This window comes from Carettochelys insculpta, chromosome 4, assembly GCF_033958435.1.
Source record: "Carettochelys insculpta isolate YL-2023 chromosome 4, ASM3395843v1, whole genome shotgun sequence".
Lineage (NCBI taxonomy): Eukaryota > Metazoa > Chordata > Testudines > Carettochelyidae > Carettochelys > Carettochelys insculpta.
The window spans coordinates 70667404-70693358 of record NC_134140.1 but is presented as its reverse complement, the minus strand read 5'-3'; the positions used below and the strand labels follow the sequence as shown (position 1 = coordinate 70693358).

At 41.2% G+C, this 25955-nt stretch overlaps 1 protein-coding gene across 1 annotated transcript in view; it reads right to left on the bottom strand.

Annotated features, from left to right (window-relative positions):
- Positions 1-25955, bottom strand: part of DDX60 (DExD/H-box helicase 60) — a 93159-nt gene that overhangs the window by 13595 nt on the left and 53609 nt on the right. The window contains exons 27-37 of the mRNA XM_074993062.1: positions 23571-23729; positions 20791-20932; positions 19043-19195; positions 17718-17822; positions 16766-16966; positions 14324-14428; positions 12850-12991; positions 12133-12254; positions 10734-10881; positions 8929-9068; positions 5752-5903 (exon numbers count right to left, since the gene is read on the bottom strand). Coding sequence (XP_074849163.1) covers positions 5752-5903; positions 8929-9068; positions 10734-10881; positions 12133-12254; positions 12850-12991; positions 14324-14428; positions 16766-16966; positions 17718-17822; positions 19043-19195; positions 20791-20932; positions 23571-23729 — 1569 coding nt within the window. The remainder of the gene's footprint in view (positions 1-5751; positions 5904-8928; positions 9069-10733; positions 10882-12132; positions 12255-12849; positions 12992-14323; positions 14429-16765; positions 16967-17717; positions 17823-19042; positions 19196-20790; positions 20933-23570; positions 23730-25955) is intronic.

Genomic DNA, 25955 nt, shown 5'->3' with positions numbered 1-25955 from the left:
TATCTAGTCAACAGCAGGACCTGACAGTAATGATGTGGGGGTGGAAGTCGGAGAGAGAAAAGACAGAAAATGCAGGACAATTTGCCCATTTTTAAGAACAAGGACACCTGCAAGAGGATTGGAGACAAGATAGTTCCTTTAAAAATGTGACCTTTGGTCAGGCTACAAACCATATCTTCCAGAAAGTCGACCAGTCTCGATAGGAAGACATCAAGAAATGGAGAATCCACCATTTCCTGTGGTAGCTTGTTGCAAAATTTAATCATGCGCACCTTAAAAATATATGCCTTATTTCTAATTTGAATTTGTCTGACTCTAACTTAGTCTTCAGTATCAGAGAGAGAGCCATGCTAGTCTATATACTTATTGACGAGGTGCCGACCTGTTCCGGCTCCTGTGGGTGCGCGTGGGGTTTGATACAGCAGGGGGAGTCAGGTGGCCCGGGACCGACCACCCCACCTCTATAGAAGTCTTATATAGTGTAGCAGCAATATGTGACTCAGTGTATCTACTTTAAAACCTGGGTTTCCACAGTATTATGAGTACCAGGAACAATAACACTCCGACTGTGAACACCACAATGCCCTATGGCTGTTCTAAGTCCCAATAATTCTCTATACAGCCCCAGCTAGTCCAGCTAGTGTTATTTGCCGATAGTGACTGATTCATTTATTTGTAACGACAACTACTTAACACTTGTCTTATATATAAATTTATTTATTTGGCATAGGCTAAACACTAGGTTACATATAGCTGTATATAATTACATGTGACTTACCACTAACATCCAATGCTCCCACATCTTACCAACAGCTACGTTACAGCGGCCCTTCAAGTCAGAGATACGGCTTGGTTGGGACCTTTCGTGGTGGTGACGTCCGGGTGATCAGGCCGAGGTCCGCTGTCTGGACTGGAAGTTGCTAGCCTCCGCCTAGTGTTCAGGAGCCCACCCCCTTGTCCCTGCTAAATCACCTTTTATACTGTTTCTTAAGTGGGGATTCAGCACCTAGTCAATTAAAGCGTTTGTTACCTAATTTGGGCTTTCTATCCTCCCGGCCTGTCAGAACATGTTACAAGATTTCCTCTGTCCTTGGTCATTTTCCGAACCTTCCCCCCAGGACCCTCTGATATTGCACAACCAAGATGTTCTCTTTGGGGGGCTTTCAGCTACTTGCCCCAGCTGTTCTCTTTGGGGACTTACTATCTATTTGTCAGGATGTTCTCTTTGGGGACTCTCCAACTACTTGTCAACTTTCTGATTTCTTTCTCCTGGCCTGGCTTCAGACCTTCCCACAGTTGTATGATAGCGTTCCAGGCTGGAGTGTATGGTCATTCTGCCTTGCGAGTGAGGCCCGGGCACCAGGTGCTCGTTCTCCCACACTTATCAAAAGAAAAAAGCAGTCCAGTAGCACTTTAAAGACTAACAAAATAATTTATTAGTTGATGAGCTTTCATGGGACAGACCCACATAGCCATATCGGAACAGACTCAATTTTTAGTTCTTTTAGGCCTTTCTTTGCTTCATGAGTGTCTTTCATTAACAACTGTTTCTCCTCCTGAAGTTACTTACACACTTAAACAGGTCACACATGATCTGTTTTAGCAAAATAAGTTCAGTTCTTCAGCTCTCTCATTGTTTTCACTAGTTCTGAAATATTTTTTTATGTTTCCTCTAACCATTCTCTCCAGTGTTTTCAACTTGCTTTTCAAAAATGGGGACCCAGATTTTTGTGTTAGTTATGGCTTCTCCAGTCTACTAATTCATTATTAAAAACTTGCTGTTTGACATTTAAAAAATAGAAAAGTAATCCTTTCATTTGAAGAAGAAAGTCATGGTACACATTACATTAATTTTAACATTAATTTGTCAAAGTATAACAAAAGTTAATCCCTGAATCAAAGGTACTTTTAAATATACTAATAAAAGAAACATAGCCCACAAATTGTTCTTGTACATAATCTCTGAATTTAAATTCTTACTGTTTTGACAATCTCTTAAAGACATACTTGAAACTAAATCTTGTTTACATTAATATTATTAATCACTACATAGCAAATTAAACATTATAAAACAGTTAATCTTTTTAAATTAATTATATAAATCATTACATATTCCAGTAAATCTCTTTTGCAGCTAAACATTTGGGAAGGAACATCTGGTTCCCCCAAATCACAATGCAATAAAACACTTGAGCATATGCTTAACATTAAACAAGGGAATAGTTCTATTTTACTCACATACTTAAAATTAAGATGGGTTGGGGCCCATTTTTAGGATAAAAAAATAGATCCAAGATCCTCAAAAATATTTAGGCATATAATTATTAGTGACTTCAGTGGAAGGTAGACATCTAGATACTTCTGAGAATAAAAAAAGCTATATCATGGCACAGTGTTTTGGTATGCACAACAGCGCCAGAAGTACCATACCTGTTACAAAATCTGTAAAATATACACACCTTTAGCGACACCAGTAAAATAGGAATGAAACTGAGCTGTTGAAGTACCAAATTGCTATCAGATTTAAAAATTTATGTAATTAAAGCTAATTTAATTTTTTAAAACAGTTGTGAAAAGAATACATTTTCCAAGTTTTAACAAATTAAGAAATACGGTTGAGGAATTTTACTGCTTCGGTCCATAGATGATTAGACTGCTTGCAGTTTTGCACAGTAAATTTCACTGAGTTGGCTAAATGCCTTCACAACATTGTCCTCCTCATCGTCACAGAGTTCACTTACAGAAACACTGCAAAATAGACAAAGTGATTAAATGTACAGTTGCTTTTATATAAAAATGAGCATTTTCTAAGTTTAAAATTTAAGATAGCTCTGACTTTGGGAATTTAAACATTTTATAGCAATTGTATTATATTTAGAGCTGGTTTTTTAAAATTAATCAGTAAGAAGACCTGTACAGCATGTAAGGTTATGTCCATGATACAGTTTACTTTCTGATGTCAATTTTCTTAGATTTGGTTGTGTTTTAAGGTCACTTTCACTTAATGGGGATACTACAATTTGCATCTCTTCAATTCTAGATTCTGCTGTTCTAGATTCTGCACCTACAGCTCGCCATTATTCGAACAAGAAGTTCCTTACTCTGCCTCCTAGAAAAGTATTATTCAAATGCTTAAGTTTATCCCTGCTCAGCAATGCACTTAATCATGTTTCACCTCATTGATGTGAACAGGACTTCAACATACTTAAAGGTTTACACATATTTAATTTCTGCACTGAACAGAGGTAGACCGTTAAATCAAACTGCAAGAAGCTATGGAATGCTATGCTTTATTAGTCTCTTGATGTGGGAGGAGCCTGAGTCCCCTCTCTGTCTCTGGAACTACTGACATGCTTAAAATGCAGCATGTGTCAAGTGCTTCACTGTATCAGAGCGCTCAGCTTTTTTCCCCAGAAAAAAAGGACTCTATTGAGAGTAATCATTATCCTTTGTTTATAATCTTGCCGTCAGTTATCAGTCATCATAATAGTGTTTTTAACAATGCTACTTTGAGTTAATTTTTTAAAGATGATTTCACAGAAGGTGTTTAAATGTGGTACTAAAAATTAAGGAATAGATTCTTAACTAAGGTCAGTGTAGTTCCATTGACTCTGTTACTTCAATAGAACTTTACGGATTTACAGTAGCCGTGGAATCTGGCCCCAAAGCTAGTTCATCTATTGTCTTCCTTTGACTTATTGATGTAGGTCTATCTAAAAAAAGGTTAAGTTTGTTTGCCAAGATTTAACCTTTCTAAACTATGCTGTCCTTAACTCATTAACATGGTAGCATCATCCCATAGATGTTTAGTGAATTCCTCCTTCTTACTATTCACCCAGTAATTTACTAGTGTAAGAAAATATTTTACAAGACAGTATTATCAAAAAATCACACATTTTTCTAAAGACAAGTGTAAACAGATTTTTGTTTTCATTTCAGGTACCGCTCTTTTTAAAAAAGTATTTTAAATTGTATACAAAAATTTACTTCCCTTCTAGTCCATTTTCTTGCTTAAACAATCGCCAGAATTTGTATACCTGATGGATTTAATAGTGAGCATAAAATCTTTCAGCAGAAGATAAGCTTCTCCTTCATGTATACTAGAAAAAGAAAAGATTTCCAAATATAAATAGCCAGAAGTATTTCAAGTGTATCTAATACAGGCAGGGGAGCTGACAGATGGGCCAAGTCCCTGGGCAAGATGTGTGTCAGGGTGCAGGGGGGGGCGTCAGCTACATGCTCCAGGAAGTGGCAGGATCAAGGCAGACAGCCCTCACCACCACCTGAAGGCAGTGTGCCACCTCTTACCCCTGCCCTCAACACCACCCGGGGCTGAGGAGCATGCTTCATGGTGCTCTGGCAGAGATTTACAGAGGCTGAAGCTCTGGCTGACACTGCTGCTGCAGTAGCAACGGCAGTGGCTAGGAACTCCAGACCCTTTTGAATCTCCGGGCCCCAGGGCAGTTGCTCCCATTGCGTCTTCCCTGGCCGCCCCCCACCAATCAGCAACCTGAATACAGGATGATGTTTCACTCATGTATTCAGGGTAATCCTAGCCTCACTGAAGTCAATGGCAAAATTACCTCAAGCTTTAATAGGATCAGGATTTCAAACTCAATTTTTTTAAGCATGCCCGACAGACAAAGGCAGGGAAATCAAAATTAAAAAGCAAAATGTTTCTCTTAGACTTTATCGGATGAAATAAATATTTGTGAAGGTAGTCCTAGAAGGCTTATAGACCTTTTAATTTCCAACAAAGTCCTTAAGGCTTAACTGACCCATGTAATTTGAATTCTGACAAAGGGCAACTTTTACCTAGAGCAAACAGAAGGGCAGCTGGCTTTTTGCACTTAAACTTTACCTGCCTTCTTAAGAGGTGCAAAGTATTTGGTGGAGGAACTCTACTCCAGGCTCAATTTCACCCTAAGTAAGACTATATCAGCACATTGATTACCAAGGAATCTGTTGAAAGACTACTGTGAAACACAATGGTATTAACAGACTGTAGCCTGTGCACTGAACTGTAGTTTCCGCTTAGAGTTTAAAGAGTGATTCATAAAAATATTATATATGAGCAATACATATAATTAAAACACTTAGCCTACCAGAGCTGCCTCTGATCTAAGGAAGTCAGAACCACTCGTAAATACAAAGAAGTGTTCACAGTCAAAAGTTAGGATTGTATGTTCTTTATTCATTGAAATGGATGAGTAGGGATCGGAAGAAGATATTGCAATTTGCATAATGTTTTTAACCTTTTAAACTATTAGGCCATGTCTACACTAGCCAAAAATTTCGAAATGGCCATGCAAATGGGCATTTCGAAGTTTACTAATGAAGCACTGAAATACATATTCAGCGCCTCATTAGCACGCGGGCGGCCGCAGCACTTCGAAATTGACGCGGCTCATCCAGTTGGGGCTTCTTTTCGAAAGGACCCCGCCTACTTCGAAGTCCCCTTATCCCATCTGCTCATAGGAATAAGGGGACTTCGAAGTAGCCGGGGTCCTTTCGAAAAGGAGCCCCGTCTGGACGAGCCGCGTGGCAGCAAGCCATGTCAATTTCGAAGTGCCGTGGCCGCCTGCATGCTAATGAGGCGCTGAATATGTATTTCAGCGTTTCATTAGTAAACTCCGAAATGGCCATTTGCATGGCCATTTCGAAGTTTTTGGCTAGTGTACACGTAGCCTGAGGGTTATAATCATGGTTAAGATGAAAAATTAAACGAACAACAAAACATGAGTTGCTTACCCATTGTCTTGTGCCATTGCTTTCAAAGATCCATGTTTATAGAAATCAAGTGCATAAGCATTAAGTGGCATTATTCTCCCTTGATTATCCAGTTTCTTTGCGCAAAGCACAGGAATATTTCTGGCAGTAATACCAATTGTACGCAATATGACCTGAGGAGAGAGTACAACTTACTTTTAAGTTTCAAAATATTTCAGATTTACTATGTAAATTAGGGTTTTTCATAACAAAAATGCAGTCCAGTAGCACTTTAAAGACTAACAAAATAATTTATTAGCTGGTGAGCTTTTGTGGGATGGCCCCACTTGATGTTACTCATCTACGTATCACCTTAGCAGTTAAGTAGGGTTGCCACCTATTTGAGTTTCACACGGACATTACAGTTTTGCTTTCTGTGTCTGGGTGCCATATTTAAGTCTGATCCTGCAAGCCTCAATTCAGCAAGGTCTGAACACTCATGTGTTTAAAGTCAGGCACATGGTCTGTTTAAAGTCGGGCGCATGGCCCTGCTGAACTGGGGCCCAAGAGCAGAAATGCCATTGACATCACTGGTTAGTTATGAATGCCCTTACAGCACTCTTGCTGGAAGTAAAAATATTAATAATAGTAGTCATTCTGTTCTACCCTTGGTCCTTTCCTTGTTATGGTGAGGTGGCTTGTAGCTCTCTGGGTCATTGCGACACACACCAGCAGGAGCTACAGCTCCTGAAAGGGTCACCCAAACTGGACAGATGAAAGGCTAGAGACCAGACAAAACTGGATTGCCTCTCCCCAAAGTACAAGGGGTTGTCTTAGGGTTAACAACCCTATCCATAAAAAACAAAAAGTTACAGAAACATCTACAAAGAAATCTACAACTACACACGTATTGGAAGCAGTTGGCAATCCCCACTGATTGAGTATGAAGCAGGTAGGGAAAGCAGAAAGGAAGCTGTCCCACAGATGACCCTTCTCTCACCCAGGACAACCACCCCATCCGGTACGTGGAACATTTGAAGTATGTATCAATTGGGGAAAACAGCACAGATTGCAGTGGAGTTGGAACAGTACTAGCTTGCAGTTTGGGGCTTGTGTGAGACAAGATGGGCACAATGTGGGCAGCTACACCTGGCAAGAGGTGAAACCCTCACATATTCAGGACATGTAGAAGATGGCACACCACACACAGAAGGTGGGGGCTTGATGCTCTCAAGAGAGGCACCTGGTGCTGTAATGGAGTGGACAGCAGTGTCATCATGCATCATCACAGCCAGATTCTACATCAAAGTGTGGAAGGTACTGACTGTGCAGTGTTATGCACCAGACAATGAAGCAGCTGAGGAATGTAAAACACACTTCTATCAGAAACTACAAAGTGTTGTGAACCAGAAAGCAAACAAGGCTTGATTTTGATGGGCAACTTCAGTGTGAAAATTGGAAGCATAAATACAGGCAGCAAACAGACCATGGGAAAAGAAGGTCTAAACAACATGAATGAAAAAAGAGAGCACGTCAGTGACTTTTGTTCCTTCAGCAGATTGGTGATAGATGTGTTTTTCCACACAAAAGAATCCATAAGGTCACTTGCATTTCACCAGACCACCAGTCAAAAAAAAAAAAGAAAAACAGCTTGATCGCATATGTATTAGCAGTTCTTTCAGAAGATTGATGCAGGACGTCTGGCCTAATAGAGGAGCAGATGTAGGTTCAGACTGCCATTTGGTCACAATAAAATTCAAGTTCAAGCTCAAGAAGTACACCACAAAAGTGACCAAGCCAGAACTGAGATACAGCATGTAGTAGCTGAACAATGTAGTGACAGGTATCACAGAGGTAGCCGTGTTAGTCTATATATTTGAGAAAAACAAGAAGTCCTATGTCACCTTATAGACTAACAGATAGTTTGGAGCATCAGCTTTTGTGAGCAAAGACCCACTTCATCAGATGCATGGGGTCGGTCAGGTTTCAGAGGAGTATTAAAAGGGTGGGCCAGAGCTGACAAGGTCTATTTAGTCAGGGTGGAAATGGCCCGTTATCAGTAGTATAGATCAAGAGAGGAGAAAAAACAAGTCAGATCACTCGGGGGGGATCAAAGTGCCGTGGCCACCATTATGCTAATGTGGCACTGCATATATATTTTTATTTTTATTTGGTTATGGGAATAAGGAGATACTTTTACATATATATGCATTTTTTGCATATTTGTATTTAGTTATAGCAAGAAGGGGATTTCAAAGTGTGCAGGGTCCTTTCTAAAAGGACCCTGTGTACATGAGCCACATGCGATCAAAGGTGACACTTTCCAAGTGCCATGGCTGCCATTATGTTAATGAGGCACTGCATAGTCATTGGAGCGCCTCATTAGCATATTCCAAAGTGTCTCATTAGCATCCCCCTTTCGAAAAGGGAGGGCTAGTGTAGGCATAACCCTAGTTTGGAATAATACTCCTTGAGAGTAATAAAATATGTGGAGCAAATTTTGCCTGAGCATAAGTTCTGTGCACCTCTAGTATAATCCATGTGAAGTTAGGTCAGGTAGATGTTGATTCTATAAAAAGAGGATAGAGGCTTCTGCTCTAATAGAAATAGATCACTGTCTTCTCTTTTAGCAAAAGAATGATACTTAAATTTCCCCATACCTATAAAATAGATTAGGAGACAACTTCAGAGCTATTGTGAAGTTAAATTCCTTAATGTTTGTAACTAGACTGATGATTCCTTTTTCATAAAGGGTGCATCTACACTTGCATTCCTCTTTTGAAAGAGGTATGCAAATGAGGTAAATTGAAAATGCAAATGAGGTATAAATTTGCATATTTGGCACCTCTTTTGCATATTCTCATTTCTAAAGAGCTTCTTTCGAAAGAAGACAGCCAGTGTAGACTCTGCTCTTTCGAAAGTAAACCCCCTCTTCAAAAGAATCCTTTCCATTAAATAAAGGGAAGAAGGATTCTTTCGAAAACGGGTTTACTTTCGAAAGAGCAGCATCTACACTGGCTTTCCTCTTCCAAAAGAAGCGCTTTTGAAATTAGAATATGCAAATTAGGTGTCAAATATGCAAATGTACACCTCATTTGCATGCCTCTTATGAAAGAGGAATGCAAGTGTAGATGCACCCACTGTGTATCCAAATATATTTATTCTGTAGTATAGACATAATGAACCTGTATTAATACTTTATAAATGTCCTCTACTTACGCTGTTGACAGTCTCTGTACAAAGTAAATCACTATCCTTATTTCCAGAAAGACATGCAAAAGGTGAAATAACTGTCCTTCCCTCATTACAACTCGTGAAGTGAGATGCCATGGAGTCTTTGCATTCTTCACCTGAAAAATCTAAGCAGAACAAAAAGTGAAAGATAGGAATACATGTGCAACACAACTGTCCTTTGAGACATGTTTATAATTAGAGATGCATTTCATTGTCTATAAAAAAGTCTTTGCTTTCAGCTGCTTAAAATTTTGCCAGATTTTAACTACTAGGTTTGAAGTTTTCCATGATCAATTTCTGCTTCAGGCTTACTTTAAAAGATTCAGGAGACGATACTTAGCCATTTCTGAAAACGAGTATAGGGGAAAATAGCCAATTCTAGAACATTTTCCATCAGTTTCTTTGAAGAAATATCTTCAGCAGGGGAACTGAAACGATAATCTCAGAGATACCATCTGGGGTTTCTGAAAAAAATCTACCCAGATTTTGCTGACTTTAAAGAACCTGATCACCATTTGCATATGCTTAAGAGAATTTGGAGTACTACAGCCTGGCCCTCCAACAGGGCAGGGGAAAGGGAAGTTGCCCCAGGGCCCAGCATTTCAGACGGGTCTGGAGCTCTGACCACCACGCAGCTACTTTGGCAGCAGTGGCAGCCAGAGCTCCAGGCCCCTTTGAATTACTGTGGTAGCACTGATCTGTTGGCCCTCATGGCTGTGAGGTGGGGAGGGGGCGGGACAGTCCAGCACTGCAATCCAGGGGGCACTAACGGCTGGCTGCCCTGAGCCACATCACTTCCACCCTTGGCCCTGCCCCTTCTGGCGGGCCTGGAGCCAGGACCCCCTCCCACCTTGCCCCAGGCCTGCACTGTCTTTTAGACCCACTGATTACAGGCACAGTGTGTAAACTTTCCATCTATACTGAGCACATTCCAACCCCTTCCCCCAATTACTATGTGGTGTTCACTGAGCAAGTGCTCTGGATAGGACATATGTGCGTTAGTAGTATATCCTTTAGCCCAGTTGTAGGTGTACAGAGCTGGGAGCCACTATGGGAACTGGATTTCTAGTCTCAGCTAGCTCAGCAAGGATTTTTTAAACAAGACAGGTGCCTCGGGCAAACACCACCAACCTCTTAAATTATTACATATTTCTTCCTACTCATAGGGTCTTTTAACTTTTTTTTTTGAGTCTGAGCCCACACATACTCCTTCTGTTCTCTTTTCCCATTAGAGACCCCTCTTACTACTTTCCTTCTAATGAGGATTTGACAAAATCCTTAAGAGTCCATCAGAGTAGGTCCTTTTGTTGGCAAGAAAACAGTAAGACATTAATGTGAGTCCTTAGAGTCCTTAGTTGCTTTCATACAGATACAGGTTCAAACTCTGTAGTTGGACACCCTCAGGAATTTGCCAAATCACAGGAGGTCAATATTTTCTAACAACACTATCAACATTTCCACTGCTTACTGAGCTCTTAGAAGATATTTAGGAATAAATTAGAGCTAAATAACAGCACAGAACACCGAGAGCCAAGACTGGTGGCTGTAAACAAACTTTATGGGATCACAGGATACTTGGCCACACCCATCATATTGGACATTTGGCAGACAATGCATGTTGCTGGACTAGAGCTTGCTGGATTAAAGAGGTTCAAACTGGACTAGCACATGTTGACTTACAAACAAGGAATTGGACTCCTGTCTTCCACTTTACACTGCCACTAGTACAGACTGCAATAGCCTAAAATACAGTATTTCAAAGAAGCAAAGCACAGTGACTATTCACTTACCAATTTTTGAAAGAGGAAGTAGGTATTCTTGCTTCATGTCAGCCATCTTGGAAATAATCAGTAAAAAATGGGCAAAATTCTCCTTTATTTTGCTGTTATACTCATCTAAAGCAGCAGCAAAATCTTTTGGGAGAGCTTCAAGGAACACCTAAAATAAAATAAAAATGTTGAGGGCTGCAACATTTGCACTCATTCTAGAATTTTACCAAAGTTTTCTTAGCCACAAAAAGGGAACAGAAGAGCTGAAATATATGGTATACTTTTTACATTGTTATGATGTTGCAGTGATAAAAGATGAAAGATAAAGGATGTTAGGCATTTTCAATGTAAATCATTGTTTTTAAAAGCAAGATTTTAGAACAATTTATCTCCATAACAAGTCAAGCCCTATGTTGTTGTCTGCAATTTTGCAGCTGCAGAATTTGCTCGGTGATCACCCCATTGTCACAAAATTGATTTTCTGAATCTTAAGTTTTCAGTTTTAAGTTTCTAGCGTTTGAAAGTGCCAACTCTTTTCTTCCTGAGCCTGTAAGAAGATTGAAATAGCAGCTCTGGTAGGCATAAATCAGTCATTTATTCTGTACAAATTATTGATTACGTAGGAAAGAGGCTACTCCCAACACACAAACGTCTGATGATCTTCCTTTACTCAATTAAAATGGAACAGAGGTTCCCAAACTGTGGTTCATCAAGCAGCGTGAAAATAAAGGGGGCGGTATATTAAAAATGTATTCTATTTTGCCAGGTGAGCAATTAATCACAATAGGGATGTTAGTTGACAGGGAGGGGCAGTGGTACATAAAACAGTTTGTCTATGTCTACATTACAGAGATCTTTCAAAAGAAGCTCTTCTGGACGTTCTCTTCCAAAAGAACTTCTTTAGAAAGAATGTGTCCACACACACAAAAGCAGATTAAAAGAGTGAACTGCTCTTTTGAAAGAGAGCATCGGCACAGCCCCCTACTCTTTCGAAAGAATGGGCCAGGGATTGAACAATCAGGTGCCATGAGGACTGCTCTTTCAAAGGAAGGGCCCTGTGGAGTGTCTACATGTGTTTTCTTTTGAAAAAAGCTTTCAAAAGTAGGCGCTCTTCCTGAAATGGGAGTAGAAGTGTGCTTTTGAAAGCAGTGCCATTTTCTTTCTATTTACTTTCCAAAGAACACTTTGTGTGTGTATACGCTCCGAGGGATCTTTTGAAAGAGCACCCTTCTTTTGAAAAATCTTTCGAAAGAACTTGCTAGTGTAGACACAGCCATAATGTTCTGCTCTAACATCAAAAGAGAGCTTAGCTCTCCTGCACATCTGTTGTTCAAATTGTCAAAACCACTCAGCCTACTTCTGTTTTATTTTATCATTCTTTGCTAAATATTATTAAATACAAGAAGAGTTTTCACCTTACCTTTGATTGGTAAAATTTCTGTTTAGATTTAATAATACTGGCTGGGATGTATCTTCTTCCAAACAGATTTGCTAGTACTAGTACTAGCTTTTCCATCACTTCCTCAGAAAATGCCTTAGAGCCTATTCAAAACAGAAACCTCATGCAGTCAGAACATGCATATACAGTGCCTCATTAGCATAACAGCTGCCAGGCACACTCCGAAAGTGCTGCTTTCAAAACACAGACTGGCTGTATAGGCGTAGGCGCTTCAAAATAAACCCCACACTTTGAAATTCCAGTATTCCCAATTTGTTTTGGGAAAGAGGGGGCATGTGTAGACATGGCCTATGTGTTTGACTAAAGTGTCTAGGGACAAAAATCTCAGCTTGGTTACCACAAGTTTGTACGGTCCTCTCCTTACTGAAGTATTTAAGCCTTTTCCTCACCAGGACAGAATGGTACTGCTCTGGGGTCAGGCTGGGAGCCTGCAGGGTCAGAAAGCTTTCATGCAACTGCAGCTGCGTGTGCCCATACCTGTATGAATACAGGTGCAAGTGCAAGCTCGGAGGGCTTTCCAAGTTTCACAAGAGCACAGTGTGAGTAGAACCCAGGCAGTGGTAGCCCAGTCACAGGGATAACCTGTCACAAGTTGCTTATCTTCTACACTTTAACAATTATTTTTAAAGTTAGTGTCAGTTTCTTAATTGCACAAAAAGATAGTGAACGTGACCTTACCTTTCCTACTTGGCTGACACAGTCTGTGGAACAAGCCCTTCACAAGAAAGCTGACTAGGACAAGATTGGAAGGTTCGTGATAATGCAGGTGGGTTACAAGTCCAGCAAATCCCATGGTATTGCCTTCTTGATCCAAATATCCCTAAAGAATTAAACAATTGAGCAATCTATGACTGTCATTTCTGTGATCTGTACTGGACCATGATATTGTTCAACATTAAATATTGCTCTTGCCAGCATTATGGAGTGTTCTGTGACTGGGTGAGTTACTTGGGAAATCATTCTCCTCTGTTCCATGCCTTGCAGTATGGCAGAAGATTCTGGCAGTGTGCAATATACAGTAGCCCTTCGAGTTACATGAGGGTTGCATTCTCACTCACTCTCACATAACTCAAATTTTGCATCAATCGGAGGGCAGCTTTTTCCCCAGTGAAATGGTGAGTCCTGGGGGAGTCAGTTGGGGAGGGTTAAGCCTGGCAATGGGCTGGAGCCATGGGAGGAGGAGGATGGGTTTAAGCTGGTGTGGGTTAGGGCTGCAGGGGGTTGAGGGGTGGTGTTGAGCTGGAGCCACATGCACAGGTGGTGAGCCGTGCCACGTGGGATTTGAAACAGGGCCAGGGGTGGTGGTGAGTCAGAGCCGCGCACCATGGGGGGGCAGGTCAAACTGGGGTGGGGGGATTGAGCCAGAGCTACACACGGGGGGGGTTGAGCCTGGGCAGGGGTGTGACTGGGGGCTGTGTACCAAGTAGGGGCTGAGCCAGACCCACGCGTGGGTGGTGAGCTGGGCCATGGGGGGTTGAACTGGAGCCACATGGAGTCAGGGGGAGGGGTTGAGCCAGAGCCAGAGGGCGCAGGATTTTGAGTTGCTTAATGCAAGTTAAGCACAAGTCAAAATCGCACATTTTGAGAGTTATCTGTAATACAAACGTAATTACAATGGAGCATTTATAACTACGAGATACTGCCCTTTAAAACTGTGATAAGAAGTAAAATCAGAGGAGTGTATCAGCTGTACTGGGATGCATTTGTTAAGTACAGTGGCATCGGATGTGTTACCTACCTACTGACTATTAGGCTCAGTTCTCAACCTATCAATGGCAAAATATGAGAGCCTCCTTCAAATGATGTATGATGTAATAAATATCTCAAATGAGATAAAGATTCCCCCCACTTCAAAAAAAGAAAGATGGAATCATGTAAAATGTCTTTTTTTCCACAATCGGCTTTTTCTTAAAGAATGATTCAGCATTTTTTATATATGTGTAATGTTCAGTGAAAACCTCAGGTTTGTTTAGAAGAACTGAAGTACATGTGCAGCACATGCAGTAATGCCAAGGACAACTGTAGTGGCAAGGACAGTTCATTAGTGTGTCCATGAGTTTATATGGATCCCTCTCTCTCTGCAGGATCAAGGCCAAAGGCTAAATGTAGAGACAAACCATTTCATTAACAGAAAGACAAGGTGGAATCTTACCTCCTTGATAAGAAATTGCAAAGAAAATAAAAAGTAGAGCTTTAACATCTTCACAGTTCTTGGCTTCTTGAAGGAGAGAAGCGAATGATTCAACAGCGACAAAACCTTAGGAAGAAAAATACTTTAGTTTATCAATCGCTAAATTATCTAAATTGGTGACTTGCTAGGGAATACTTTGCTTATGATGCAATAATACTGTGGGGGATTATTCTACTAGGGGGCCTCAGAGTACCAGGGGCAGAAGCTGTGTGTTCATTCTCCATTGTACTTTGGGGACAAAATTACTCTTGGATGCAATATATATAAGAAAGAGAAAAGGAAAGAAGAGGTGAAGGTCTCTTTATAAAGACAATAAGATAAACTTCCTCTTAGGGTTGCCAGCTTCCTAATCACACAAAACTGAGCACCTTTGCCCCACTCCCTGCCCTGCCCTTTCTTTGATATCATGCTCCTGCCACACCCTTTCTCTGAGGCTCGCCCTCTGCTCACTCCATCCCCACCCCTCTGTTGCTCATTCTCACTCACTTTCATTGGGCTGGGGCAGCAGCTTGGGATGCAGGAGGGGGTGAGATCTACTGCTGGGCAGGCTCCCGGCTGGGGCCAGAAACAGGTTTAAGGTGAGGGAGGGGACTCTAGGCTGGGACAGGGGCTTGAGTGTGGGAGGAAATAAGGGCTCTAGATGTGTGTGTAGGGTCTGGAATGGGGCAAGTAATGAGGGGTTTGGGTTCAGGAGGGGGCTCCAGGTGGGGGCAGTGTATTTCAGTGTGGGCTCCAGCCAGGCAGAGTTTGCTTCAGGCATCTCCCAGAAGTGACCAGCACATACATCTCTCTCCTTGGCTCAGGGGTGGCCGGGTAGCTCTGCACATTGCCCCCGTTTGCAGGTGCCATCTCCACAACTCCCACTGGCCATGGTTCCTGGACAGTCAGAGCTGCAGAGCTGATGCTCAGGGCTGGGACAATGCACAGAGATCCCTTGTTTACCCCTGTGTCTAGGGAGCTGAACATGCTGGCTGCTTCTGGAAGCAAGGGCAAGTAGGGAGCCCCGGACGGGAATTTCAGCAGCCTAACAATCTCCCTGATTGCTTTCAATAGTCAGATATCAATGCTGCTTTGGTGTACTCCCAGCCAGTTGGAGAGAATGGCCACCCTACTTCATCTCCCAGGTCAGCTGAGTCCTCTTTTTACTCCTTTCCTCCTTGGCAGGAGAGCCCCCTTCTCTCTACCTTCTCACTAATTTCAGAGACTGGTTTTTGGTTAAACCATGCCAGGAACACTGGCGGAAGAAGCAATGACATTTGAGCTGTGTCTGCACTACGAAAAACTTCGAAATGGCCATGCTAATGGCCAAACTGAAGAATATTAATGAGGCGCTGAAATGTTCAGCACCTCATTAGCACACTGCCGGCCATGGCACTTCGAAAGTGCCGCATTTCGGTCACGCTTGGCTCATCTATATGGGGGTCCTTTTTGAAAGGACCCTGCCAACAGCAAAATGTCCTTATTCCTATCAGCTGTACAAGCAAAACACGGCACTTCCTAAGTGCTGTGGCCGGCGGCATGCTAATGAGGTGCTGAATATTCATGTCAATGCCTCATTAGTATTCTTCAATTTGGCTGTTAGCATGGCCATTTCAAAGTTTTTCCTAAGTGTAGATGTAGCCTGGCTGTCCTGTCATCCCTTAAATCTGTCCTTGCCCCTTTGTGCAGGTTTGTTCCTATTGAATTTATTTCTGAATACCTCACTCAGAGACAGATTAATTTTTTTAATCGTCTCTAAACTCCCACAAATTTTGTCAGAGCTAGAGGAATCAACTGAGAATGAAAGATTAAAGGGACTAAATAAAATAGCTTGCCTAAGGGAAGACAAAGGTGAAACAATGTAATAATCTGCAAATATCTGAATGGTGTAAACACAAACAAGGGAAAGGAATTGCTGAGTTTAGCACAAAGTGTTTCCTGCAAATAATAGGCCAAAACTAACAAAAGGAAAATTTAGAATTACTATCAGGAAAACATGACACTGAGATCTATTAAGATCGTTGTTTGATGTATTTAAAGCTAAATTACACAAAATACTATAAATGTACTGGAGGATTTCGTAGAGACTGTCCATCTAATTTCTGTAATGGTAAGATCTATGAAAGAGCTCATTGCATATATAATTGATCCAAATACATATGTATCTTAATAAAACTGGATTCCACTGAAAACAATGGGAAGAGTGTAGGGAAAAGAAAACTTTATAAATATTTGTATCATTTAACTTGTATTAGACATCTAACATGCCCCCATTTAGTAGAAACATGACTTTTCAGGTTAGCAAAAATATATATATTTAGTAATGCAGTGTCAAACCAAAAGTTCTTCAATATGTGATCTAAAAATACATCACAGATTCCATTATCTACCCAAGTACTGATAGCCTACAATTTCATAATATACCTTTGCTTCTGCATCCTTTGTATCATCAGCTTTTCCAGCCAACAACATAAGTCTCAGTACCAGGGAAATACTCAGAGGGAACTGGCCTCTCAGCTGAGGTACATTGGATTTTATAAGCTTGTCTATTTTTGGCAGTGGGACGTCATAGAAAAATACATTTCCCAGCAAGTCTTGACCACGTCGTCCAGCACGTCCAGACATCTAGAGGGAAATAAAGTAGGGAACAGATGGTAGATAGGGTGTCAAAGGAGAAGGAGGATGGTCCAATGTTTGAGGCACTAACCTAGAACTTGGGAGAACCATGTAAAAATCCCGGCTCCACCACTGGCTTCCTGTGTGATATTAGGGAAGCCGGACAGGGTATGTCTACACTGCCATAGCTGGGGATGTAAAAACCCTGCAGCTGGCCTGTGTGAGCTGACTCAGGCTTGCAGGTTCTGAGCTACAGTGCCGCCTAGCTGAAGTGTAGATATATTTGGGTGTGGGCTGGAGCCTGAGCTCTGGAACTCTGCATGGGGGAAGAGTCTCAGAGCCCAGTCTCCGACTGAAGCCTGAACATTTACACCACAATTAAATGGCTCCATAGACTGAGCCCATGTCAGCTCTCATGGGCCAGCCACAAGTGTTTATTTGCAGTGCAGACATAGGCATGTGCCTAATTTCTCCATCTTCCCTAACTGTCCCAGGTGTTGCAAATTGTGAGGCACTTAGACTATATTGATGGGGGCCACATAAGTTGTATTATGTAGAAAATACAGAGTGGATTGATTGAGATCAATCAGCTGACACTGGGAAGCTGCAGGGGTTTTATGACCATGTACACAGAAATACTTTGGCCATCCTTTTAGATATAGATACATATGGCTGGCCAAAATTTTTCTGACAAAATGTATGCATATGCATGCTAAATATATGCACGTGTGTTAGTTGAACAGTCTGTGTGTTTTAATACCTGTCTGTAGTTCAGAGCATCCAAATACACAGAATTCTCTGTGAAGACAACCGATTTACATGGCATGTTGATTCCTAAAGCCAGTGTTCCAGTAGCTGTAACTACCTAGGAAAATAAATACAAGTGTATTGAAAATTATAAACGTGTTTCCATTCTGATAGTCTTAAGGATAGGAATGCTAAATAAACAAAATACTTTATTACTTCCAGGCACAGAAGATAACAAACTCTACACTTGAAATGATGGAATTATAAACAAAGTACTGTAAAACAGATACAAGCTGTAGCTCAACAAAAGAAAGGAAGAGAAATTACCCTGACTGGTGAACTGTTTTTGGTTTGGTTTTGGTTTTGTTTGTTTGTTTGTTTTGTAGGGTGAGGTAGGGAAGAATTGTCCTGGCTTTCACAGCAAGTCAACTGGCTTTTCTATATGGCCGTGTCTACACGTGCCCCTCCCTTTTGGAAGGAGTATGTTAATAAGGCACTGACATGCATATTCAGCACCTCATTAGTATAATGGCAGCCGGTTGCGCTTCAAAAGTTCTGCTTTGATACACAGACAGGCTGTATAGATGCGGGTGCATTGAAATAAGTACCACACTTTGAAATTCCCTTACTCCCAATTTGTTTTGTGAATAAGGGAATTTTGAAGTGTGGCACCTATTTTGAAGCAACCGCATCTATACAGGCAGTCTGTGTTTTGAAAGCAGTACTTTTGAAGTGTGACTGGCCACCATTATACTAATGCAGTGCTGAATATGCATGTCAGAGCCTCATTAACCTGTTCCAAAGGGCCTCATTAACATGCCCCTTCCAAAAGGGAGGGGCATGTGTAGACATGGACTATCGATACCCCAGTCTTGCTTATCTTTAGCTTAAAATATTTTATAGTAGTAGTTTGGGATTTTTAAATAAATTTGTATGGAAGATCCATTATTTATTTATTATTTTTATTATTAAACACTGCATTTTAAACAATTTATACAGAAAGACATGCAAAACGGGGTGCTAATCACGTCAACTTTCATACTTTTGCTTAACTTTATTCATATGCACAAAGGCATGTAAATATGTAAATATTTGCAAGACTAGGGCCTAAGTTTCTATTGTATTCCCTCTTAGACATTCTAAAATGTTGTCAGTTTGGTAAACTGCATAGATAGGCCATGCATTCAATGTACATTTTGTGGGGTTGGCGCCTGCATTTAAATTTACCTTCAATAAGTGAACACATGCTAAAAGGAGACCATTACATACTAAAATTATTTAATTTTCAAAGCAGTTAATATTTTATACTTTTTAAAAAATCTATGAAAAATGAGGAACCTGGATAAATCCCATCCTGAAGAGCATTTCCACAAACTGTCTTCCTTTGTATGACACAGAAGCATGATGATATCCAATTCCTCTCAGTGCCAGTGTTTTCAGTGATGTATTTGTCTTCATGAACTTTACTCGATCAACTACTTTCTGCAAAGTCTAACGAAATGAAGAATTTTAGATATTTTTATTTTTATTAATTTACGATAATGCCAGCATGGGCTATAACTGACTAATGCATTGTCTTAAAAGTTTCTGGTTTGGCCCAACAGTGCTGTCAGTGGGGAGTGTATTACCACCAATGTGCTGAAAGTACAGACCTAGCCTAAAACACTGTGTGGTCTGTGAGCTAATACTGTGTGCTGTCAGGCACACCTTTCAAACCAAAAGACTCATCTCTGTTTTTTGAGATGTGATTAATTGAATTTAGTCATAAGTTTTCTTGCAGTTCAAGCAGTTGATTCTTTCACCTTTACATGGAGTAAAACTTAACTGAGAAATTTTAATTGATTTCAGGTATTATTTGATGTGAGTAAAAGTCGAACAAATTTCTAAAATTTTTCCAGCACAGAAAATCAAGAAATAACAGAGATAAAAAGCTACATCCTGCCATTTTTATTCATTTGAACTGTACCTTACTCCTCTGCTAGTGCCACTAAAACTACAAGAATGTACAATGCTACCCAACATGGATATGGATATCTGAAAATTGGACCAGAGTTAAGGTAACAAGTATCTGGAAAAGAGTCAAACTTTAGCCCCTGAAATGAAATCATGGTCTGCAAGAAACCAACTTGGAGATAAGTAGATGTCCCTGAGAGGCAAATATATATATAATGTTAAAGTAAGTAGATATTTTTCAAGTCTAATGAAGCTATTATCTAATAGCAATCAAGACAGATTGATTTTAATGTTAGTAATTAATGGTGGAAAGAATTTCACAGCCTGGGATGTATTTCTGAAATATAAACCTAACTCTAAAACATATTAATCTTCAAAGTAAAAGGGGCAATTGATCTTAGGTACAGTATTTCATTTTGGTTAATATTTAGTGACAGTTTTACAATAAATGTAAGGCAGCAATGTAATATATTTGGACATGTTGCTATCATCCACAGAAAACTCCAACTAGTAGAAAATATCAGCCACATGGGCTACTCTGAGCAAGTGAGACCTGCCTTCCACATTCTACATTAGCTTTCCATAGACTATCAAGCCAAATTTAAGGTCTCAGTGCTAATCATTAGTGGAATAATCTAGACCTGAGATCCAAAAAATCATCTAAATCTTCATGATAAGGACCATGGCTCATAGCTTTGGGTCTAAGGCAAATAGAACTTTCTAACATGAGGATAAAGCTGATTTGTGTGGGACATGGAACCTTCTCAGAAGCCAGTCTGAGATTATGGAACACACTCTCAAAGGTTGCTATGGGCTATCACAAACCTCATTGCATTCCATTCCAAGTGCAAGGTGAACTGCTTTCACCTTGTCTTCACTAGCAAACACACAGCAGCAGGTACATTTAAAGAAACCTAAGTTCAAATGTTACACTGTGCACAGTTTCTCCCGGGAAGACAATGAAAGAGAGAGCCAATCACACATAATAGATATTAGTCACATCTCTTAAGAATTACTCCAGGGTGCTTACATTCCACGCTGAGGAGAGCAATAGAAAAGCCTTTTACAGAATAAGTTTCATCTCAAGGCCCAGCATTTATTATTGGAATGGAGACTTTTGCTGTTTTTCTCACCTCTGAATCAACAGCTTGGCTATTGGCATAGGTGCAATCTGGAGGGATTTCAGAAGCCTTTGCAAGTTTCTCCGTCAAATCACCATGCTCAGCCTCCTCAAGTATCATTTTATCAGTTTTATTTGATGTGATTTTCATGCCACTACAAAAACAACAGATTTAATTATTAGTTTGATCCTTTATTTAAGGAAATCTACCATCAACATTTTAAAAGTTCACTATATTTTATTATTAGTTTTCGCTCTGAGATATTCTGACCAGACCAGTCCTTCTGCTGGATTATACATAATATGCCATCATAATACACATATCATGGAGTCTGAGAAAATCTAAACTACTAGCTCTGGTTTAGGGACCAAGAACAGAGCTCAGAGTAGGGTGAGCTGGAACTTTAGTCTTCTCTTTTGTTAGGGCTAGTTTATATGTAAAAATTACATTATGCTAGGTACATAACTCAAGGCTGTGAAAAATGTCATGCCCTGTGCAACACAGATAAGTCAATCTAACTTCTACAGCTAAGTAAATGGAAAAAAGTTTTCTGTTATCCTAACTACAGTATGAACCTCTGTAATCCAGACTTCCATTGTCCAATATCCATGGGTGGTCTGGGGCTGAAGCACTTATGGGAAAAGTCAGGTGCTCAGCAGTCAGCAACTCCTCCCCCAACCTTCCAAAGCTTCCAGAGTACCACAGACAGCTGATTCGCAGTGTTCAAACCCAGAGAGGGAGCAGGAGGAGTGGGGAAGGGGAGTGCTTGGAGGAAGAGGTAGGGCATCTGTGCAGCCTCATGGCTGGGGGACAGGAGTGGAGCTCTGCAGGTGATGACACAGACCCGTGACCAGCAGTGGAGTCTGGGAGTGCAGCACAGTCAAATGGCAGCAAGGTTCTGCAGCCAGCCATGAGCCTTGATAGCCACCTTCCCCTGAGCATCCCCTACCCCCGCTCTGTTGCAGCCCATGGCAGCAAAGGGGCTGACACTGACCTCTCTTGATCCAGCAAATCCCCTGGTTCAGGATCAGTTAGGTCCCAAGGGTGCTAGAACAAGGAGGTTCAACCTGTGCCACCTCAACGAGAGGTGGATTAACTACACTGTCAGAAAAACAACTTTCATCAATGAAGGAAGATTCTACCAGATTACAATGGTAGAACTGTAACTACAAGTTGATCTGTACTTATTGGATGATCAACACGCTGTGGTCAATATTCCGGAGTTCAATTTTGCTGCATTTGTAAAGATGCAGCAAAATCGACCTCTCTGGGTTTGGCCATCAACCACTGTACTCCAAGCTATCACGTGTAGTAAGGGACATCGACATGAGCCTGAAGAGCCCTGGACTACACTAGAGCAGAAAGTCGATTCTGGTATGTCAATGCTAGCTACGCTAACGGCACTCCTAGAATTGTGTATCTGAGGTCAACTTAGTTCCCTACTTTAGATCTACCCTCTACTCTTGTAGGGTAGACACATGTTCCGTGCCTAATGTCTGGGCTTTGCTGTTCATAGCCCCAGCATCGCTTGCCACATCAGTTCCTTTATTCATGCAGAAATTAAAGCAGGAGCACAACACTCTGCTTCTACTCAAATGTCAGAGCTGCCAGAGGAACATCCCTGAAAGGTTACACTGCTACTCATATGGTGATTGAGCCCTGGCTGGAGCCGGGGCCCATCTTTCATTACAAATTAAGCACTGTGTAGCCCTAATGATGAGGGATCAGACTGGCTCCAACAGCCTCTTGGTAGTTCCCACCTCTCCATCCCACTTTCTCTCTCTGAACCTGGCATATTTAGTGCATTAGATCAGATAGACTATAGTCCTAACCTTAGCAAGGCATTCCAGGAAAAATATAAAAACGTATTTTTTCCACAATCAGGGAATTAGGCTGTGCTCATAGTTTCTCTGGAGAAGTAGGCAAGTAACCTTTTCTTTAAAGAATTTTCTTGGAAACCTTGGCTAACTTTTCTTTTGACAGTCATAAGCCGCATCTACACGTGCACGCTACTTCGAAATAGTGGCGCCAACTTTGAAATAGCGCCCGTCATGGCTACATGTGTTGGGCGCTATTTCAAAGTTAACTTCGACATTAGGCGGCGAGACGTCGAAGTCGCTAACCCCATGAGGGGATGGGAATAGCGCCCTACTTCGATGTTCAACGTCGAAGTAGGGAACGTGTAGACCATTCGCGTCCCGCAACATCGAAATAGCGGGGTCCTCCATGGCGGCCATCAGCTGAGGGGTTGAGAGACGCTCTCTCTCCAGCCCCTGTGGGGCTCTATGGTCACCGTGTGCAGCAGCCCTTAGCCCAGGGCTTCTGGCTGCTGCTGCTGCAGCTGGGGATCCATGCTGCATGCACAGGGTCTGCAACTAGTTGTCGGCTCTGTGTATCTTGTGCTGTTTAGTGCAAGTGTGTCTGGGAGGGGCCCTTTAAGGGAGTGGCTTGCTGTTGAGTCCGCCCTGTGACCCTGTCTGCAGCTGTTCCTGGCACCCTTATTTCGTTGTGTGCTACTTTGGCATGTAGATGTTCCCTCGCAGCACCTATTTCAATGTGGTGCTGCCCAAAGTCGACGTGCAACATCGACGTTGCCAGCCCTGGAGGACATGTAGACTTTATTCACGTGTAGACGTAGCTATAGAGAAAGACTACAGGAAGAAGGGAGTGTAAGAGAAAAATCAAGTATTTTTACTTTAGAAAGGTTTCTTTCATAAAGATACGGTATAAACAGTTAAACAATGTACCTAATATAAATAATTGCACTAGAAACAAATGGAGTTAATACTTACACAGTCTGCTTCTTCTGCATGGACTTTTCAATTTTTTTCAGTTTATTTGTTAACAAAAATATTTGCTTTTCAGTTTTCTGTATTTGTTGGCTCTTTTGCTTCTGTTCCAGACAGGTTTTTATATTTTCAGCCCATTTTTCCACTTTTTTAATGTCAAATCTTAAAAAAAGAATTTAAACTCTAGGTAATTTACTAGTAACTAAAACCAGTCTCACATATATTGCCTCTACATACCATACTTTTCATTCATGCACATCTTTATACTGTTTCCACTTCTTAATATATAAAGATGATCAGCTATCTTGGATAGAGTCATATGTGCAAATCCATACTCAGAACAAGGTTATAATGAGATGCAAGATCGACCACCTGCCACCTCGATTTCTTATCTGTCAACCCAGAATTTAGATTCTGACACATACAGAGAGGAGGAACGGTAAGTATGAATCTGTAAATGAAACATACCCAGAGAATACCAAATACTTGTAGGTAAACCATGTTAGTTTTCTCACTATGAACAGCTGCCAGAGATCTGCACCTTTGGAATAAACAGAAAAGGCAATCCACTACACCTCCCTGAGAAGGGTGTCTGGTATAAGCTTCCAAATCAAATAAAAGTGCTGGGTTAATGTGAAGGTATTAAATGTTGTGCAACCTCACTACACATTCTGCACTGGGTATGTCTTGAAAATCACACACAATCTAAATCCTTAATTGCTGACATTCAAGAAAGAAAGAGACGAGAGGAAAATGTAAGGAATATCTTCCGTAGAAAGAAACAGGCTTCTAACCCAGGCCAATGTCTGCACAGAAATAGTGGCACTTGACCTTTGTCTGTAAGACAGACATATCAGTGTCTAAGCAGTTCTATTTGATGAACATGCTATCCACATTAGGATGAGCCTGCTAAACAGGAAATTACTATTCCCATCACTCTCCCCTGGATTACTTTAAATTCCAACTTTTTAACACCTGTCTCTGGGATTTTAGCTACCTTCCACTTTCTGCCAACCCCAGAACACCATCTTTCACTTACGCATGTGTCCTTTGAATCATGGTACAACTAGCATGCTAAGTATACTTTAGAGATTTGATGTGTCACACCACTGGACAGCTGTACCAATTATACTAATCATGTTAGTCTTGGACTCTTCAATTTATGTAATCTGCTAAGGAATCTATCCCCCTGCCAGAGGAATGGTGAAAAAATACCGTAGTTCCAAAGTTGAGTCATCCTGGAAAGTGGGGATACGTCATGAGGCTAAGATGCTGTAATGGATATTTTTAGTAAAATTCACTGACAGATAACGGGCAATAAAGAAAAAACTCATGGAAGCTCATGCTCTATCTGTACCCATGATTTGTCTGTATGTTTCCTAAAGATATCCATGACAAAACAAGGAGTTTGGCAGAGGCTGGACTGCTGTGGGAGCTTCCTCTGAGCTCTGGGGGTTCCCCTGTCACCTGCAGTGGCCAGGAGCTCCCGGGGAAAGTGAGGGTGGGGAGCTGCAGCTCCCATCGTCTGTGGTTAAATTCATATAGGTAACTTGAAGTCTGTGATTCTGTGACTTTCATGTCCTCCTTGAAAAAACTAGTCCTAATCATGAAGCACAGTCCACTCAAGGGTGGTTAATGGAGAGAACCCAGAGGAAGCTCTTTGCGCTGCAGACTGAAGACAGGGCGTCACTACTGGTGCCTTCTAGGGGAACTGGCAGAGTGATGAGTTTGTAGGAGTGGGGAGTCTGGGAATGGAGGCTGAAGAGCTACAAGTCTCCAGGTGCCTGATGAAGTGAGAAGGATTCTGGACAGCGGGAATTACTCCCCAGCAAGTCCTGGCTTCTTGGCATTAAAAAGATGGCTTTTAGCTTTCTTTGCTACTGCCACCAAACCTTGGCTCATGCAGTTCAGCTGCAACTTGAGGATTTGGCTGTTTGAATACTTGATGAAACTCGTCAAATTAATAATTTTCTTGTTAAAAATGAAACCCTAGAGGGGCAAAGTGTAATAGTTATTACTTGCACAGAAAGTCTTTATTATGTATCTATGTGGCTTTCCAAGATATGCAGTGATTTCCAAACAAATGAAGAGCTTAATTTGGAGGGGGGTGGTGATCTGTAATGAAAGCCCAATTCAGGCGACCTTGTCACTCTTTCACCTAGACAACAATAATTCAAATCAAATAATCAAGGAAAAGGCAAAGGCAACATAAAAAATTGTTGAAAGATGCTCACAGCTTTAATCTCTACACCTCCCTTGCTCTTCTGTAGGTGTTACCAGTCTCTCAGAGGCAGTTTCATGCTATGGGTTTGCCATCATTAGCCATCACATTTGTTGGTATTTCCTCCCGTAACTAACACTTTTTCACAGCTGAGCAGAGGAATGACT